This window comes from Anomaloglossus baeobatrachus, chromosome 1 (assembly GCF_048569485.1).
Source record: "Anomaloglossus baeobatrachus isolate aAnoBae1 chromosome 1, aAnoBae1.hap1, whole genome shotgun sequence".
Classification (NCBI taxonomy): Eukaryota; Metazoa; Chordata; class Amphibia; order Anura; family Aromobatidae; genus Anomaloglossus; species Anomaloglossus baeobatrachus.
Genome location: NC_134353.1, coordinates 960,021,167 through 960,035,123, shown reverse-complemented (window position 1 = coordinate 960,035,123; position 13,957 = coordinate 960,021,167). Strand labels below are relative to the sequence as shown.

General features: G+C 54.8%; 1 protein-coding gene across 1 annotated transcript in view; it reads right to left on the bottom strand.

Moving 5' to 3' along the window:
- LOC142262054 (uncharacterized) overlaps window positions 1-13,687 on the bottom strand; it is a 90,317-nt gene extending 76,630 nt beyond the window's left edge. The window contains 1 exon segment of the mRNA XM_075332153.1: window positions 13,496-13,687. Within this exon segment, the coding sequence (XP_075188268.1) occupies window positions 13,496-13,687 (192 nt within the window).
- Window positions 13,688-13,957: the final 270 nt, after the last annotated feature.

The following is a 13,957-nucleotide window of genomic DNA, read 5'->3' as shown; positions in this document are numbered from 1 at the left end:
ACCTGCCCCCATATCTGCTGCATTCTGTTGACCACCGAATCCACCCCCAGACAGTCAGATGCCTCAAGCTGCCCTGAGAGGAATCTAGGGTGATACCCAAAATTGCAGAAAAAGGGGGACACTAACGTGGTAGAGCTAGCTCTATTGTTAAGGGCAAATTCAGCCAAAGGCAAAAACGAAACCCAGTCATCCTGATCCGCAGAAACAAAACACCGTAAATAGGTCTCCAGGGTCTGGTTAGCCCTGTCAGTCTGACCGTTGGTCTGAGGATGAAACGCCGAGGAGAAAGACAGCTAAACACCCAATTTGGTGCAAAAAATCCTCCAAAACCTGGATACAAACTGCACCCCTCTGTCAGAAACAATGTTTTCGGGAATACCATGCAAACGAACAACATGTTGGAAAAACAAAGGCACCAACTCTGATGAAGACGGCAACTTAGATAGGGGAACCAAGTGGACCATCTTGGAGAATCTGTCACAGATCACCCAAATCACAGTCATTTTCTGAGAGACGGGAAGCTCTGAAATAAAATCCATAGAGATGTGCGTCCAAGGTTTCTTCGGTACAGGCAAAGGCAATAATAGCCCACTAGAACGTGAACAACAGGGCTTGGACCTAGAACAAACTCCACACGACTGCACAAAACGACGGACATCTCGGGACAGGGAAGGCCACCAAAAAGAGCGTCTCACAAGATCCCGAGTACCAAAAATGCCAGGATGACCCGCCAAAACAGAGCAATGAACCTCAGAGACAACTCGGTCTCTCCATTGGTCTGGGACAAACAGTTTCCCTGTAGGACATCTCTCAGGTTTATCCCCCTGAAATTCCGCCAGTGCCAACCGCAGATCAGGCGAAATAGCCGAGAAAACTACACCATCATTCAGGATAGTAGACGGTTCGACAACCTCCAAAGAGTCCGCGCAGAAACTCCTGGAAAGGGCATCGGCCTTAACATTCTTGGTGCCCGGCAAAAAAGAGGCCACAAAATTAAACCGGGTAAAAAACAAAGCCCACCTGGCCTGCCGAGGATTCAACCTCTTGGCCGATTCCAGATAGATGAGATTCTTGTGGTCCGTAAGCACCACAACTTGATGCCTAGCCCCCTCCATCCAATGCCTCCACTCTTCAAATGCCCACTTCATAGCCAATAATTCCCGGTTCCCCACATCATAATTCCGTTCAGAAGGAGCAAACTTCGAGAGAAAAAGGCACAGGGCTTACGTTTACCCGAAGTAGCGTCTCGTTGAGACAGAACAGCACCTGCTCCGATCTCTGAGGCATCGATCTCAACTTGAAATGGGTGAGACACATCAGGTTGCTGCAAAACTGGGGCAGAAGTGAATCGCCTTTTAAGCTCCTGGAAGGCCACAATTGCCTCAGGGTTCCAATGCTCAGCATCAGCTCCCTTCTGTGTCAAATCTGTCAGAGGTTTGACAATGGCAGAAAAATTGGCTAGAAATTTACGGTAAAAATTAGCAAACCCCAAAAACCGCTGCAGGGATTTTAGAGAAGTCGGTTGCACCCAGTCGTAAATAGCCTGAACCTTAACCGGGTCCATTTCGATAGCGGAGGGAGACAGGATGAAGCCCAAAAAGGAAATCCTTTGCACCCCAAAGAGGCACTTTGACCCCTTAACGTACAGTGCATTATCCTTAAGTATCTGAAAAACATCCCATACTTGCCCAACATGACAGTCCCAATCATCAGAAAAAATCAAGATGTCATCCAAATACACAATCAAAAATTTACCAATAAGGTCCCGAAAAATATCATTCATGAAGGCCTGGAAGACGGAGGGTGCATTAGTGAGCCCAAAAGGCATCACTAGGTACTCAAAATGCCCCTCAGGAGTATTAAAAGCCGTCTTCCATTCATCACCCTCCTTAATACGGATGAGATTATACGCACCCTTGAGATCCAGTTTCGTAAACCATTTGGCTCTCTTCACTCTAGAGAACCGATCAGACATCAGAGGCAAAGGGTACTGATATTTGACCGTAATTTTATTAAGACGACGGTAATCAATGCAAGGCCTCAACGAACCATCTTTCTTAGCAACAAAGAAGAAGCCGGCACCCAAAGGAGAAGATGAGGGCCGAATGTGCCCCTTCTCCAAGGATTCCCTGATGTATGACCGCATGGCATCATGTTCGGGCACAGACAAGTTGAAAATCCGCCCCTTGGGAAATTTACAACCGGGCACCAACTCAATGGCACTGTCACAGTCCCGGTGTGGGGGCAGAGAATCAGATTCCTGGTCATTAAATACATCCCAGAAATCAGACAAGAAAGCCGAAACATCAACTGCCTGAGCAGACGTGGATGACACGGAAAGGTCCTGATCCACACCTTGACAACCCCAACTAGCTACCGACAAGGATCTCCAGTCAAGAACCGGATTATGGGTCTGCAACCACGGAAATCCCAGTACCAAGGTATCTTGTAGATTATGCAATACTAAAAATGTACAAGTTTCCTGATGCGCTGGTGCAACTCTCATAGGCACCTGGGTCCAAAATTGGGGTTTATGTTCTGCCAAAGGGGTAGCATCAATGCCCCTTAAATGAATAGGAGTTTGCAAAGGAACCATGGGGAAACCACAATCCCTAGCAAACCCAAAATCCATCAAATTGAGCGCTGCCCCTGAGTCCACAAAGGCAAATGCAGAAAAGGAAGACAATGAGCAAATCAATGTGACAGACAAAAGAAACTTTGGTTGCACAGAACCCACAGTAACAGAAGTAGCCAATCTCCTTTCACGTTTAGGGCAGACAGAGATCTTATGAGAAGAGTCTCCACAATAGAAGCACAGTCTATTCTTCCCTCTGAACCCCTGCCGACTAGCATTAGAAAGGACCCTATCACACTCCATAGGCTCCAAAGGCTGTTCCACAGGCACAAAACCAGCAGGTATCTTCCTGCGCTCACGTAAACGCCTATCAATCTGAATGGCCAAGGTCATAGTGGCATCAAGACCAGAAGGGACGGGAAATCCTACCATTACATCCTTCACAGCATCGGCAATACCCTTCCGAAAAAGAGCCGCAAGCGCATCATCATTCCATTTGGTAAGGACCGCCCACTTTCGAAATTTCTGACAAAACGTTTCTGCAGAATCCAAACCCTGAGTTAAGGACAACAAGACCTTTTCTGCTTGGTCCACAATATTGGGTTCGTCATATAATAAACCCAAGGCCTGAAAAAAGGAGTCCACATCACTGAGAATCGGATCATCAGACGCTAAAGAGAAGGCCCAGTCCTGAGGGTCACCACGCAGCAAGGAGATGACAATCTTAACCTGCTGTACGGGATTCCCTGAGGACTTAGGGCGCAGGTCAAAAAATAATTTACAATTATTTTTGAAGCTCAAAAATCTCGACCTATCTCCCAAAAAAAATTCAGGAACAGGAATCTTAGGCTCTGCAAGGGGAGTCTGTGCAAGATAAGACTCTATACGACGAACCTTAGCATCAAGATGAGCAACACGCTCATCTAATTCATCCATGCTAGAAAAAAGAAATCTTCCACAGAACCCAAAGAAGAAGAGGAAAAACACCAAAAAAAAAAAATTTTCTCAGCAGATTTTTTTTTTTTTCCTTCTTAAGAGTACCCTTTAAATTTGTGGGCCGGATGTATTGTTATGATCCGGAACCATGGAAGACCACCACAAATCATTGGCAAAAGGTGACAAGAGCATTTTCAACTAATCTGGCCGCCATCCCCTTACTAACCATCACAACTAGAAGTAGCCGAGGAGTGAACTAACATCCTGTGCACCGCGAACCCAGCCGGAGAACTAACTATCCTAAAGGAAAGAAAGATGAATAACTCTCTGCCTCAGAAACTAGACAAGAATAGCTAGCCCCCCACATTGAAAGACTGCGGTGATATAGGAAAAACACAATACACAGGTAGATGACAGGATTAGCAAAATGTGAGGCCCCCGCTGACTAAAATAGGAAAGGACAGGAAAGGGACTGATGGTGGCCAGAGAAAAACCCTGTAAAATACCAACTTCCTGATAGTACAAAAAGGCCCTCAGATCACTAGATCTGAACTCCGTCCTATACCAGGTGCCCTTGTCATACCAATGAACAGAAAACAAGAATCATAACAAAGTCAACAAGCCACAAACACATGGACCCAAAGGAGCTATACTCCACACAGGACTGCAGGGAGTTCCCCAACAATCCACTGAGGGTGAAAATCCCTACAAGCAAATAACCTGAAACCAACCACAGCAAATGACAAACCCAGATAAGCAAAAGAACCAGACAATAAATAAAGAGCAAGCACTTTTCTGGGGAGGATGTGGTGTAGAGCAGGATAAAGCAGGCTGGAGATACAAAGAACAACTGACATCCGGCAACAGCCTGCAATCAGACCAGGATTAAATAAGCAGAGAGTTAGCAAAGGAAACACCCACTGCACAACACACCTGGTCCAAGTCCAAACCATTCCTGGCCACCAGAGGGAGCCTCCCAGCAGCCAAAACATAACTAACATTCACAACACCCTTCCTCCAAATCTGCCTCTCCGGAGGCGGTAACGGTATAAGCCAGACATTTTTATTTACATGCCACAAGTTTGTGGTTGCCCTGCAAGTTCTCGGGCTTGTCCGTAGCAGTTCCTATGCAAACGGTTGCAGAAAGTCCCTACGGGGACTAGTTGCCGGCAACGGCCGGTTCAATCACGGTGCCAATCAGGTAACTTCTTCGGTTGATTCATTCTTTGCTTATCATTCAAACTTTTAAACTGGTGGTCCCAACGGGGACAACTTGCAGCGGGGCTCCGCTGCCATCACTGCTCATTCTCGTCCTCCTCCCCCGGCCCTGGGTGGAAGATCACGGGCACCAGCCCCTCCAGCGCATAGCAGGCGCGACGAGGAAGGGCTGCCCGGTATCCGTTGTTTCCGCTCCGGGGGATGTAAGTGGCCTCCATGCCATACAGGGAGACGACTCCTTCGTCCTCCTCCGAAACCGGCTCTGTGTCAGGCCCGGAGTCACTATCATCCGTCCCTGCGCCAGGCGGGTTGCCGCCAGCTGCCGCAGTCTCCGGGCTCGCCACTCTTTCGGCTACCGCTATGAGGGGGTGTGTGCCAGATGGACCAGCAGCAGCGGGACGCACGGGCAGGGAAGACGGAGGCGGCATGGGGGCCAGAGGTAGACCGGGTCCCTCAGACGCAGTGGCCGGTCCCTCGGGGACACAGGGGCGTGGGTCACTCACCAGCTCCTCCATCATGGCCTCCATTCCGTACACCCGGGCGACCGCAGCTACCTTCTCCACCTCCTCGGCCCACTGCTTCATCAGGAGACATATCTGACTCCGGTAGCACCGGCAGATCCCCGCCGTTCGGGCCCGGAGCCATTCCGCTGTTCCAGGCACCGGTTCCGTAACCTCTGCGTAGTTGGACAGGGCAGACATGTTGGTAGCGGTATTTTCCAGGAACCAGAAGATCGCTGCAGAGTCCCGGCGTCCCTGCTTTTATAGCCACGAGCTACATGCGGCCAGGCGCCATCCGTCCCCCTTAGTCTTTTTCCGGCTCCTCCTCTACAGGGGCGAGGTTTCGGCTTTCGCGCCTCCACTGCTCGAGGAGACGCTCGAGCGGGGACTTTTCGCGCCCAAAATGGCGGCTTTGCAAAATTTTCGGCCGGACACCTCCGGCGGTCACAAGGAGCACCTCTACCAGACGGCAGAGCGGTAAGATCCTGTTAGTGACACCAAGTTGTCGCGGGCGGGGAGGAGGACGCTGCGCTCACCACGCTCGGGTCCGGCATTGCTGCTGCTTCGCTTGCTGCTCGGTGGCTCGAGCGGTGGGCCGGATCCCGGGGACTCGAGCGGCGCTCCTCGCCCGTGAGTGAAAAGGGGAATGGTTTTGGGGATTTATTGTCCGTGACGCCACCCACGGTTGTGGTGAGGTTGTGACACCACCGCTGCTCTGGACAGGGATCCAGGGAGCGATGACAGGGAGCAGCGTAGTTGTTGTTTTCCCCTCCGTGGGTAGGGGGTTGGCTGTCCCGGGGCCCAGGGAGGGAGGGATGTGGCAGGTGGGTTACGGGACCTGGCGAGGTGCAGGGTCGCAGGGGCAGCGCGGTGCCGCACGGCGCAGTGGTACTCACTCAGCCAATGACGAATGCAAAGTCCTTGGTAAAACACACGGCTGGATGGACGGGTCCCACTGACGGCTGCGGTGGTTTCTGCTCCCGGTAGGTTCATGGTAACTGTCTTTCCCTGCACCTTTAGTATGTTTTTGGTACTGATGGCTTCCCACCGGTAACCCGCTCCCCAGCTTAGATGGATGCTGAGGGAGCCCCTTTTGCCCGCAGGCTCTGGCCCTGGGAACTGTAGCCTTGGCGGTGACTGTATTTCCCTTCACGGTGTGAGCTGTTGCCTTCTATCGGGTCTTGACTGCTGGGAAACCCAGGAGGTTCCCTTCGCTAACGGATTTGACCGGTTTTACGGCGACTCCAAGCCTGGTCGGGGTCCGTAGGCCCTGCCGAACGGTGCTGGCTTCTCTTCGTTCCCCGGTCTGGTACCGGCGGGCCACCGCCCATCCCCGGTCCTTACGGTTCACTCCAATCGGCCTCTCCTGCAGACGGTCACCACCGTCTGCCAACCTTGCTGTATGTGCCCGGGCCACGTACCCGGACACGGTCAGTCTGCTCCTCTACTACTTCACTCTTTCACCCTCAAAACTGATCTGACTTTCTTTTTCCCGCCTCCAGGACTGTGAACTCCTCGGTGGGTGGGGCCAACCACCTGGCTCCACCCCCTGGTGTGGACATCAGCCCCTGGAGGGAGGCAACAAGGGTTTTTGTCTGACTTCGGTGTGCCTAGCCGGGGTGTGGGGTGTGTTGTTGTAGTACCTGTGACGACCTGGCTTGTCCAGGGCGCTACATGTGTAGTGCGGGGTCTGTCGCTGTCTCTCTCCCTCATGTGTGGTGCGGGGTCTGTCGCTCTCTCTCCCCCCCCATGTGTACTGCGGGGTCTGTCGATCTTTCTCTCCACCATGTGTAGTGCGGGGTCTGTCGCTCTCTCTCTCCACCATGTGTAGTGCGGGATCTGTTGCTCTCTCTCCCTCATGTGTAGTGCGGGCTCTGTCGCTCTCTCTCCCCCCCATGTGTAGTGCGGGCTCTGTCGTTCTCTCTCCCCCCCCATGTGTAGTGCGGGCTCTGTCGATCTCTCTCCCCCATGTGTAGTGCAGGGTCTGTTGCTCTCTCTCCCCCATGTGTAGTGCGGGATCTGTCGCTCTCTCTCCCCCATGTGTAGTGCGGGGTCTGTCGCTCTCTCCCTCATGTGTAGTGCGGGGTCTGTGGCTCTCTCTCCCTCATGTGTAGTGCGGGGTCTGTCGCTCTCTCTCCCCCATGTGTAGTGCAGGGTCTGTCGATCTCTCTCTCCACCATGTGTAGTGCGGGGTCTGTCGCTCTCTCTCCCCCATGTGTAGTGCGGGGTCTGTCGCTCTCTCCCTCATGTGTAGTGCGGGGTCTGTGGCTCTCTCTCCCTCATGTGTAGTGCGGGGTCTGTGGCTCTCTCTCCCCCATGTGTAGTGCAGGGTCTGTCGATCTCTCTCTCCACCATGTGTAGTGCGGGGTCTGTCGCTCTCTCTCCCTCATGTGTAGTGCGGGATCTGTCGCTCTCTCTCCCTCATGTGTAGTGCGGGGTCTGTCGCTCCCCCCTACGTGTAGAGCGGGGTCTGTCGCTCTCTCCCCCCCCCCACGTGTAGTGCAGGGTCTGTCGCTCTCTCCCCCCCACGTGTAGTGCGGGGTCTGTCTCTCTCCCCCCCCCCCACGTGTAGTGCGGGGTCTGTCGCTCTTCCCCTCATGTGTAGTGCGGGGTCTGTCGCTCTCTCTCCTCCATGTGTAGTGCGGGGTCTGTTGCTCTCTCCCCCTCATGTGTAGTGCGGGGTCTGTCGCTCTCTCTCCCCTTCAAGTGTTGTGCGGGGTCTGTCGCTCTCCCCCCCATGTGTAGTGCGGGGTCTGTCGCTCTTTCTCCCCTTCATGTGTAGTGCGGGGTCTGTCGCTCTTTCTCCCCCTCATGTGTAGTGCGGGGTCTGTCGCTCTCTCTCCCCCATGTGTAGTGCGGGGTCTGTTGCTCTCTCTCCCCCATGTGTAGTGCGGGGTCTGTCGCTCTCTCTCCCCCATGTGTAGTGCGGGGTGTGTCGCTCTCTCCCCCATGTGTAGTGTGGGCTCTGTCGCTCTCTCTCCCCCATGTGTAGTGCGCGGTCTGTCGCTCTCTCTCCCCCATGTGTAGTCCAGGGTCTGTCGCTCTCTCTCCCCCATGTGTAGTGCAGGGTCTGTCGCTCTCTCTCCCCCATGTGTAGTGCAGGGTCTGTCGCTCTCTCTCCCCCATGTGTAGTGCGGGGTCTGTCGCTCTCTCTCCCTCATGTGTAGTGCGGGGTCTGTCGCTCTCTCTCCCTCATGTGTAGTGCGGGGTCTGTCGCTCTCTCCCTCATGTGCAGTGCGGGGTCTGTCGCTCTCTCTCCCTCATGTCTAGTGCGAGGTCTGTCGCTCTCTCTCCCCCATGTGTAGTGCAGGGTCTGTCGATATCTCTCTCCACCATGTGTAGTGCGGGGTCTGTCGCTCTCTCTCCCTCATGTGTAGTGCGGGATCTGTCGCTCTCTCTCCCTCATGTATAGTGCGGGGTCTGTCGCTCCCCCCTACGTGTAGAGCGGGGTCTGTCGCTCTCTCCCCCCCCACGTGTAGAGCAGGGTCTGTCGCTCTCTCCCCCCCACGTGTAGAGCAGGGTCTGTTGCTCTCTCCCCCCCCACGTGTAGTGCGGGGTCTATCGCTCTTTCTCCCCCCCATGTGTAGTGCGGGGTCTGTCGCTCTTTCTCCCCCTCATGTGTAGTGCGGGGTCTGTCGCTCTCCCCCCATGTGTAGTGCGGGGTCTGTCGCTCTCTCTCCTCCATGTGTAGTGTGGGGTCTGTCGCTCTCTCTCCCTCATGTGTAGTGCGGGGTCGGTCACTCTCTCTCTCCACCATGTGTAGTGCGGGGTCTGTCGCTCTCTCTCCCCCATGTGTAGTGCGGGGTCTGTCGCTCTCTCTCCCCCATGTGTAGTGCGGGGTCTGTCGCTCTCTCCCCCATGTGTAGTGCGGGGTCTGTCGCTCTCTCTCCCCCATGTGTAGTGCGGGGTCTGTCGCTCTCTCTCCCCCATGTGTAGTGCGGGGTCTGTCGAACTCTCTCCCCCATGTGTAGTGCGGGGTCTGTCGCTCTCTCTCCCCCCAATGTGTAGTGTCGGGTCTGTCGCTCTCTCTCTCCCCCATGTGTAGTGCAGGGTCTATTGCTGCACCCATTGTGGGAGCTTATGGTGGAGAGAGTATCCTAGCGAGGAGGAGAAAATGCCGAAAGCCATGAAACTGGTGACTGCGAGTAAATGTTTTGTTAAGAAATCCCCGATGTGTCACAATTCCTGCACAGCAGCTTCAAAGTGACAAAGTATGAAGTGAGAGCCGCACACCCCTCACAGGTCACACACACTCCGGAACCCCTCAGTGAAGGCCGCACACCCCTCACAGGTCACACACACTCCGGAACCCCTCAGTGATGGCCGCGCACCCCTCACAGGTCACACACACTCCGAAACCCCTGAGTGATGGCCGCGCACCCCCCACAGGTCACACACACTCCGAAACCCCTCAGCGATGGCCGCGCACCCCCCACAGATCACACACACTCTGGAAACCCTCAGTGATGGCCGCGCTCCCCTCACAGGTCACACACACACTCCGGAACCCCTCAGTGATGGCCGCGCACCCCCACAGATCACACACACTCTGGAACCCCTCAGTGATGGCCGCTCACCCCTCACAGGTCACACACACACTCCGGAACCCCTCAGTGATGGCCGCGCACCCCCCACAGGTCACACACACTCCGGAACCCATCAGTGATGGCCGCGCTCCCCTCACAGGTCACACACACTCTGGGACCCGTCAGTGATGGACGCAGCACCCGAGCGGCCCGGCGCCCCCTTCCTGTTCAAAGCCAGTGAGAAACCACCGGGCTACAATAGAGCAGACGAGGCAGAAGACTCACACCGGCTTAATCCAAGGACAAACAACATAACAGGAATAACAGCAGAAGGAAGGACGGCGAGAGCCGGGGACACCGGCTGCGCTCCAGCCATGGCGGGAGTCGGGGACGCAGGCTGCGCTCCAGCCACGGCGGGAGCCGGGGACGCAGGCTGCGCTCCAGCCACGGCGGGAGCCGGGGACGCAGGCTGCGCTCCGGCCACGGCGGGAGCCGGGGACGCAGGCTGCACTCCAGCCACGGCGGGAGCCGGGGACGCAGGCTGCGCTCCAGCCACGGCGGGAGTCGGGGACGCAGGCTGCGCTCCAGCCACGGCGGGAGCCGGGGACGCAGGCTGCGCTCCTGCCACGGCGGGAGCCGGGGACGCAGGCTGCGCTCCAGCCAGAGCGGGAGCCGGGGACGCAGGCTGCGCTCCAGCCCTCAGTGATGGCCCTCCGCTGGTAACACACTCTCCGGGACCCCTCAGTGATGGCCATGCTGCCCTCACAGGTCACACACACTCCGGAACCTCTCAGTGATGGCCGCGCACTCCCCACAGGTCACACACACTCCGAAACCCCTCAGTGATGGCCGCGCACCCCTCACAGGTCACACACACTCCGAAACCCCTGAGTGATGGCCGCGCACCCCCCACAGGTCACACACACTCCGAAACCCCTCAGTGATGGCCGCGCACCCCCCACAGGTCACACACACTCTGGAACCCCTCAGTGATGGCCGCGCTCCCCTCACAGGTCACACACATTCTGAAACCCCTCAGTGATGGCCGCTCACCCCTCACAGGTCACACACACTCCGGAACCCCTCAGTGATGGCCGCGCACCCCCCACAGGTCACACACACTCCGGAACCCCTCAGTGATGGGCGCGCTCCCCTCACAGGTCACACACACTCCGGGACCCGTCAGTGATGGACGCAGCACCCGAGCGGCCCGGCGCCTTCTTCCTGTTCACAGCGCAGGCTGCGCTCCAGCCACGGCGGGAGCCGGGGACGCAGGCTGCGCTCCAGCCACGGCGGGAGCCGGGGACGCAGGCTGCGCTCCAGCCACGGCGGGAGCCAAGGACGCAGGCTGCGCTCCAGCCACGGCGGGAGCCGGGGACGCAGGCTGCGCTCCAGCCAGGGCGGGAGACGGGGACACAGGCTGCACTCCAGCCATGGCGAGAAAGAGCGCAACCCCAACAGAAATAACCATCTCTACAGAGTGGCTTGAATCAACAGTATCCCATGCACCGCTCCACACTTGTGCTGGTTGGTGCAGCTCTCCACCAGCTGCAATTTTGTAAAGAATCAAAACAATTCCAAGGCACAGAGAAGCCCCACTCCGTTTATAAATCCGTATTTGTTCCAGCATACAGAAGGAAAAAGTGCAAAAAAAACCCAAAAACGTTTCGGCTGACAAAGGCCCTTTTTCAAGCCATAAAAATTACATCTCTACAGACCGCGCTGCTCTACACTGCTAAGGCTGCTTTCACACTATGTTTTTTTACCATGCGACATGAATGTTTTTTTGCTGCAAAAGCGGATCCTGCTTTTACAGCAAAAAAATGTATGCAAACACATGTTTTATTTTGCAGGATCCTGTCACTTTAAGTTTATGGGCGGGCATTGGAGTCATGTGATCGGGAGTGAGGGGAACTGAACGTGAAAGACTGGGAGCCGGCTTCTGACAGCTGCGAGGCTCGTAACCAAGGTAAACATCGGGTAACTTGCTTGGATACCCGATATTTACATTGGTTACGAGCGTCTGCAGCTGCTAGGAGCCGGCTCCCTGCACGCGTAACCAAGATAAATATCAGGTAACTAAGACCGCGGTTACCCGATGTTTACCTTGGTTACGAGCATCCTCCGCTCTCAGGCGGGGGAGAGTGGAGAGAGAGGGAGGGGGAGGGAGGGAGGTGGAGAGAGAGGGGGAGAGAGGGGGGAGGGAGAGAGGAGGGAGAGAGGGAGGTGGAGAGAGAGGGGGGAGGGAGAGAGGGAGGTGGAGAGAGGGAGTGATCACGCGAGGCTGGTTTCTGTGCATGCTCAGTAGAGCAAGCAGGATCCTGTCTATCAGCATGCCAGCGTTCACCTGTGTTTGCATGCAGTATAGTTAGGAATCGGATCCAGCAATTTGCAGCATTGGGACGCAGCTCAAAATCGCTACAAGTAGCATTTTTGAAAAATGTTAAAAAACTGCAAGTTGCTGGATCCTCACTAAAACGCACGCAAACGCAGGTGAACGTATGTTGACGCGAGTCCATTGCAAATGCATTGAAATGAAAACGCATTTGCACTGGATCCGTTTTTGCGTTAAAAAACGTTCATGACGGATGTTAAAAAAAACGTAGTGTGAAAGCAGCCTAAGGCTGGTTTCACATCAGCGTTATTTTAGCTGCGGCATGAAAGGATTTTTTGCCGCAAAACCGGATCCTTTACAATTGCGTTGTCATTTTAATGCATTTCCAATGGAATTGCGGCAACATCCGGTCACATGCGGTTGCGTGCGTCACACACTGGATCCATTGATTTGCGGTATTTTATCTTTTGTCAAAAATGCAACTTCCCCCCCTTAGTGTTTTTGTCCTCTGTCATAATACCGCATGTCAATGGATCCGTGATATTGCAGTGTATTTGAATGAGCGCCGGATCGTGCTGTACCGGAAGTCGCCGGATCCTGATACACAGGATCCTGTTGTCTGTATTGAGCATGCCCAGAAAGCAGCCTGGCATGGTCAGTACAGAAATCTCTCTCTCAGACAGAAGACCAGGATCGTGGAGGGGTGAGAGGGAGTAATAAACATGGAGGCCCTAAGTGTGTCTGTGGATTTATTTCAAATAAAGTATTTTTTCTCTGTGTAGTCTTTTTTTTTAACCCTTTATTGGAGATTCTTAATGGTTGGGTCAAACGTGGCCTGACATTAAGAATCTCGGGCTTTATATCAGTTAGTAAACAAAGCTGGTATTAACTGTTTATTACCCAGCAGGCCACCCGGTGCCAGGCCCAATGAAGAGTTGGATACAGCGCCAGAAGATGGCACTTCTATGAAAGTGACACTTTCTGGGGTGGCTGCGGACTGCAATTCGCAGTGAGGGGGGCAGAAAGTTTGGCCCACCCTGCGCTGTCGATTCCAATCCCCAGCTGCCTAGTTGTACCTGGCAGGAGACAAAAAGTGGGCTAACATACAAAAATATGGCGGAGCCCACGTCATATTTTTTTTTTTAGTTTTTGGCCAAAAAAAAAAAGGGCTTCGACTTCTGGGTGGTGGCGTTTGATGATGGCCGCGTTGTAGACGAGCTCCCCACAGCATATTGCCCTATAGTCTGCTATCCAGGTCACTAAGGTCGGTGAATCACCGGAAAGCGGGATAAGGTCGGGACAAGGGTCGTGCTGCAGGGACCCAACTTTCCCGAGATCCGGAGGTACCAGGGGTAAGTCTCACCAGCCAACAGTGGACGCTCAGGGAAGAAGCCTGACTACTCACCCACGCAGAGGCAGTGACGGCTCCACACAAGGCAGGAGGACGGTGACAGCGGGGACGGTGACTCTGTACAAAGCCACAGCCAGTGTGAGGAGTGGGAACAGCAGCCGGATAAGGAGGAGGGTCCCTCACACGCGAGCTTGCTTCATAGGCAGGGACACAGCGCTTGTTACACAGGGGAGGCTGAAGAAACATAAAGCAGAGCCACTCAGCTCAGCCATACAGGAGAAGGGGGGGCTGCAGCCGAGGGTCTGTGTCTACATCCAGCGCCTCCCCCTGAAGCACAGAGAGCTGACAACCAGGACCAGCAGCCTCATACAGAACCAGCACCAGACCCAGCACCAGCAGCCTCATACAGACCCAGCCCGCCTCAACCAGGACCAGCACACCTCATACAGACCTAGCCCGCCTCAACCAGGACCAGCACCAGGACCAGCAGCCTCATACAGACCCAGCACGCCTCAT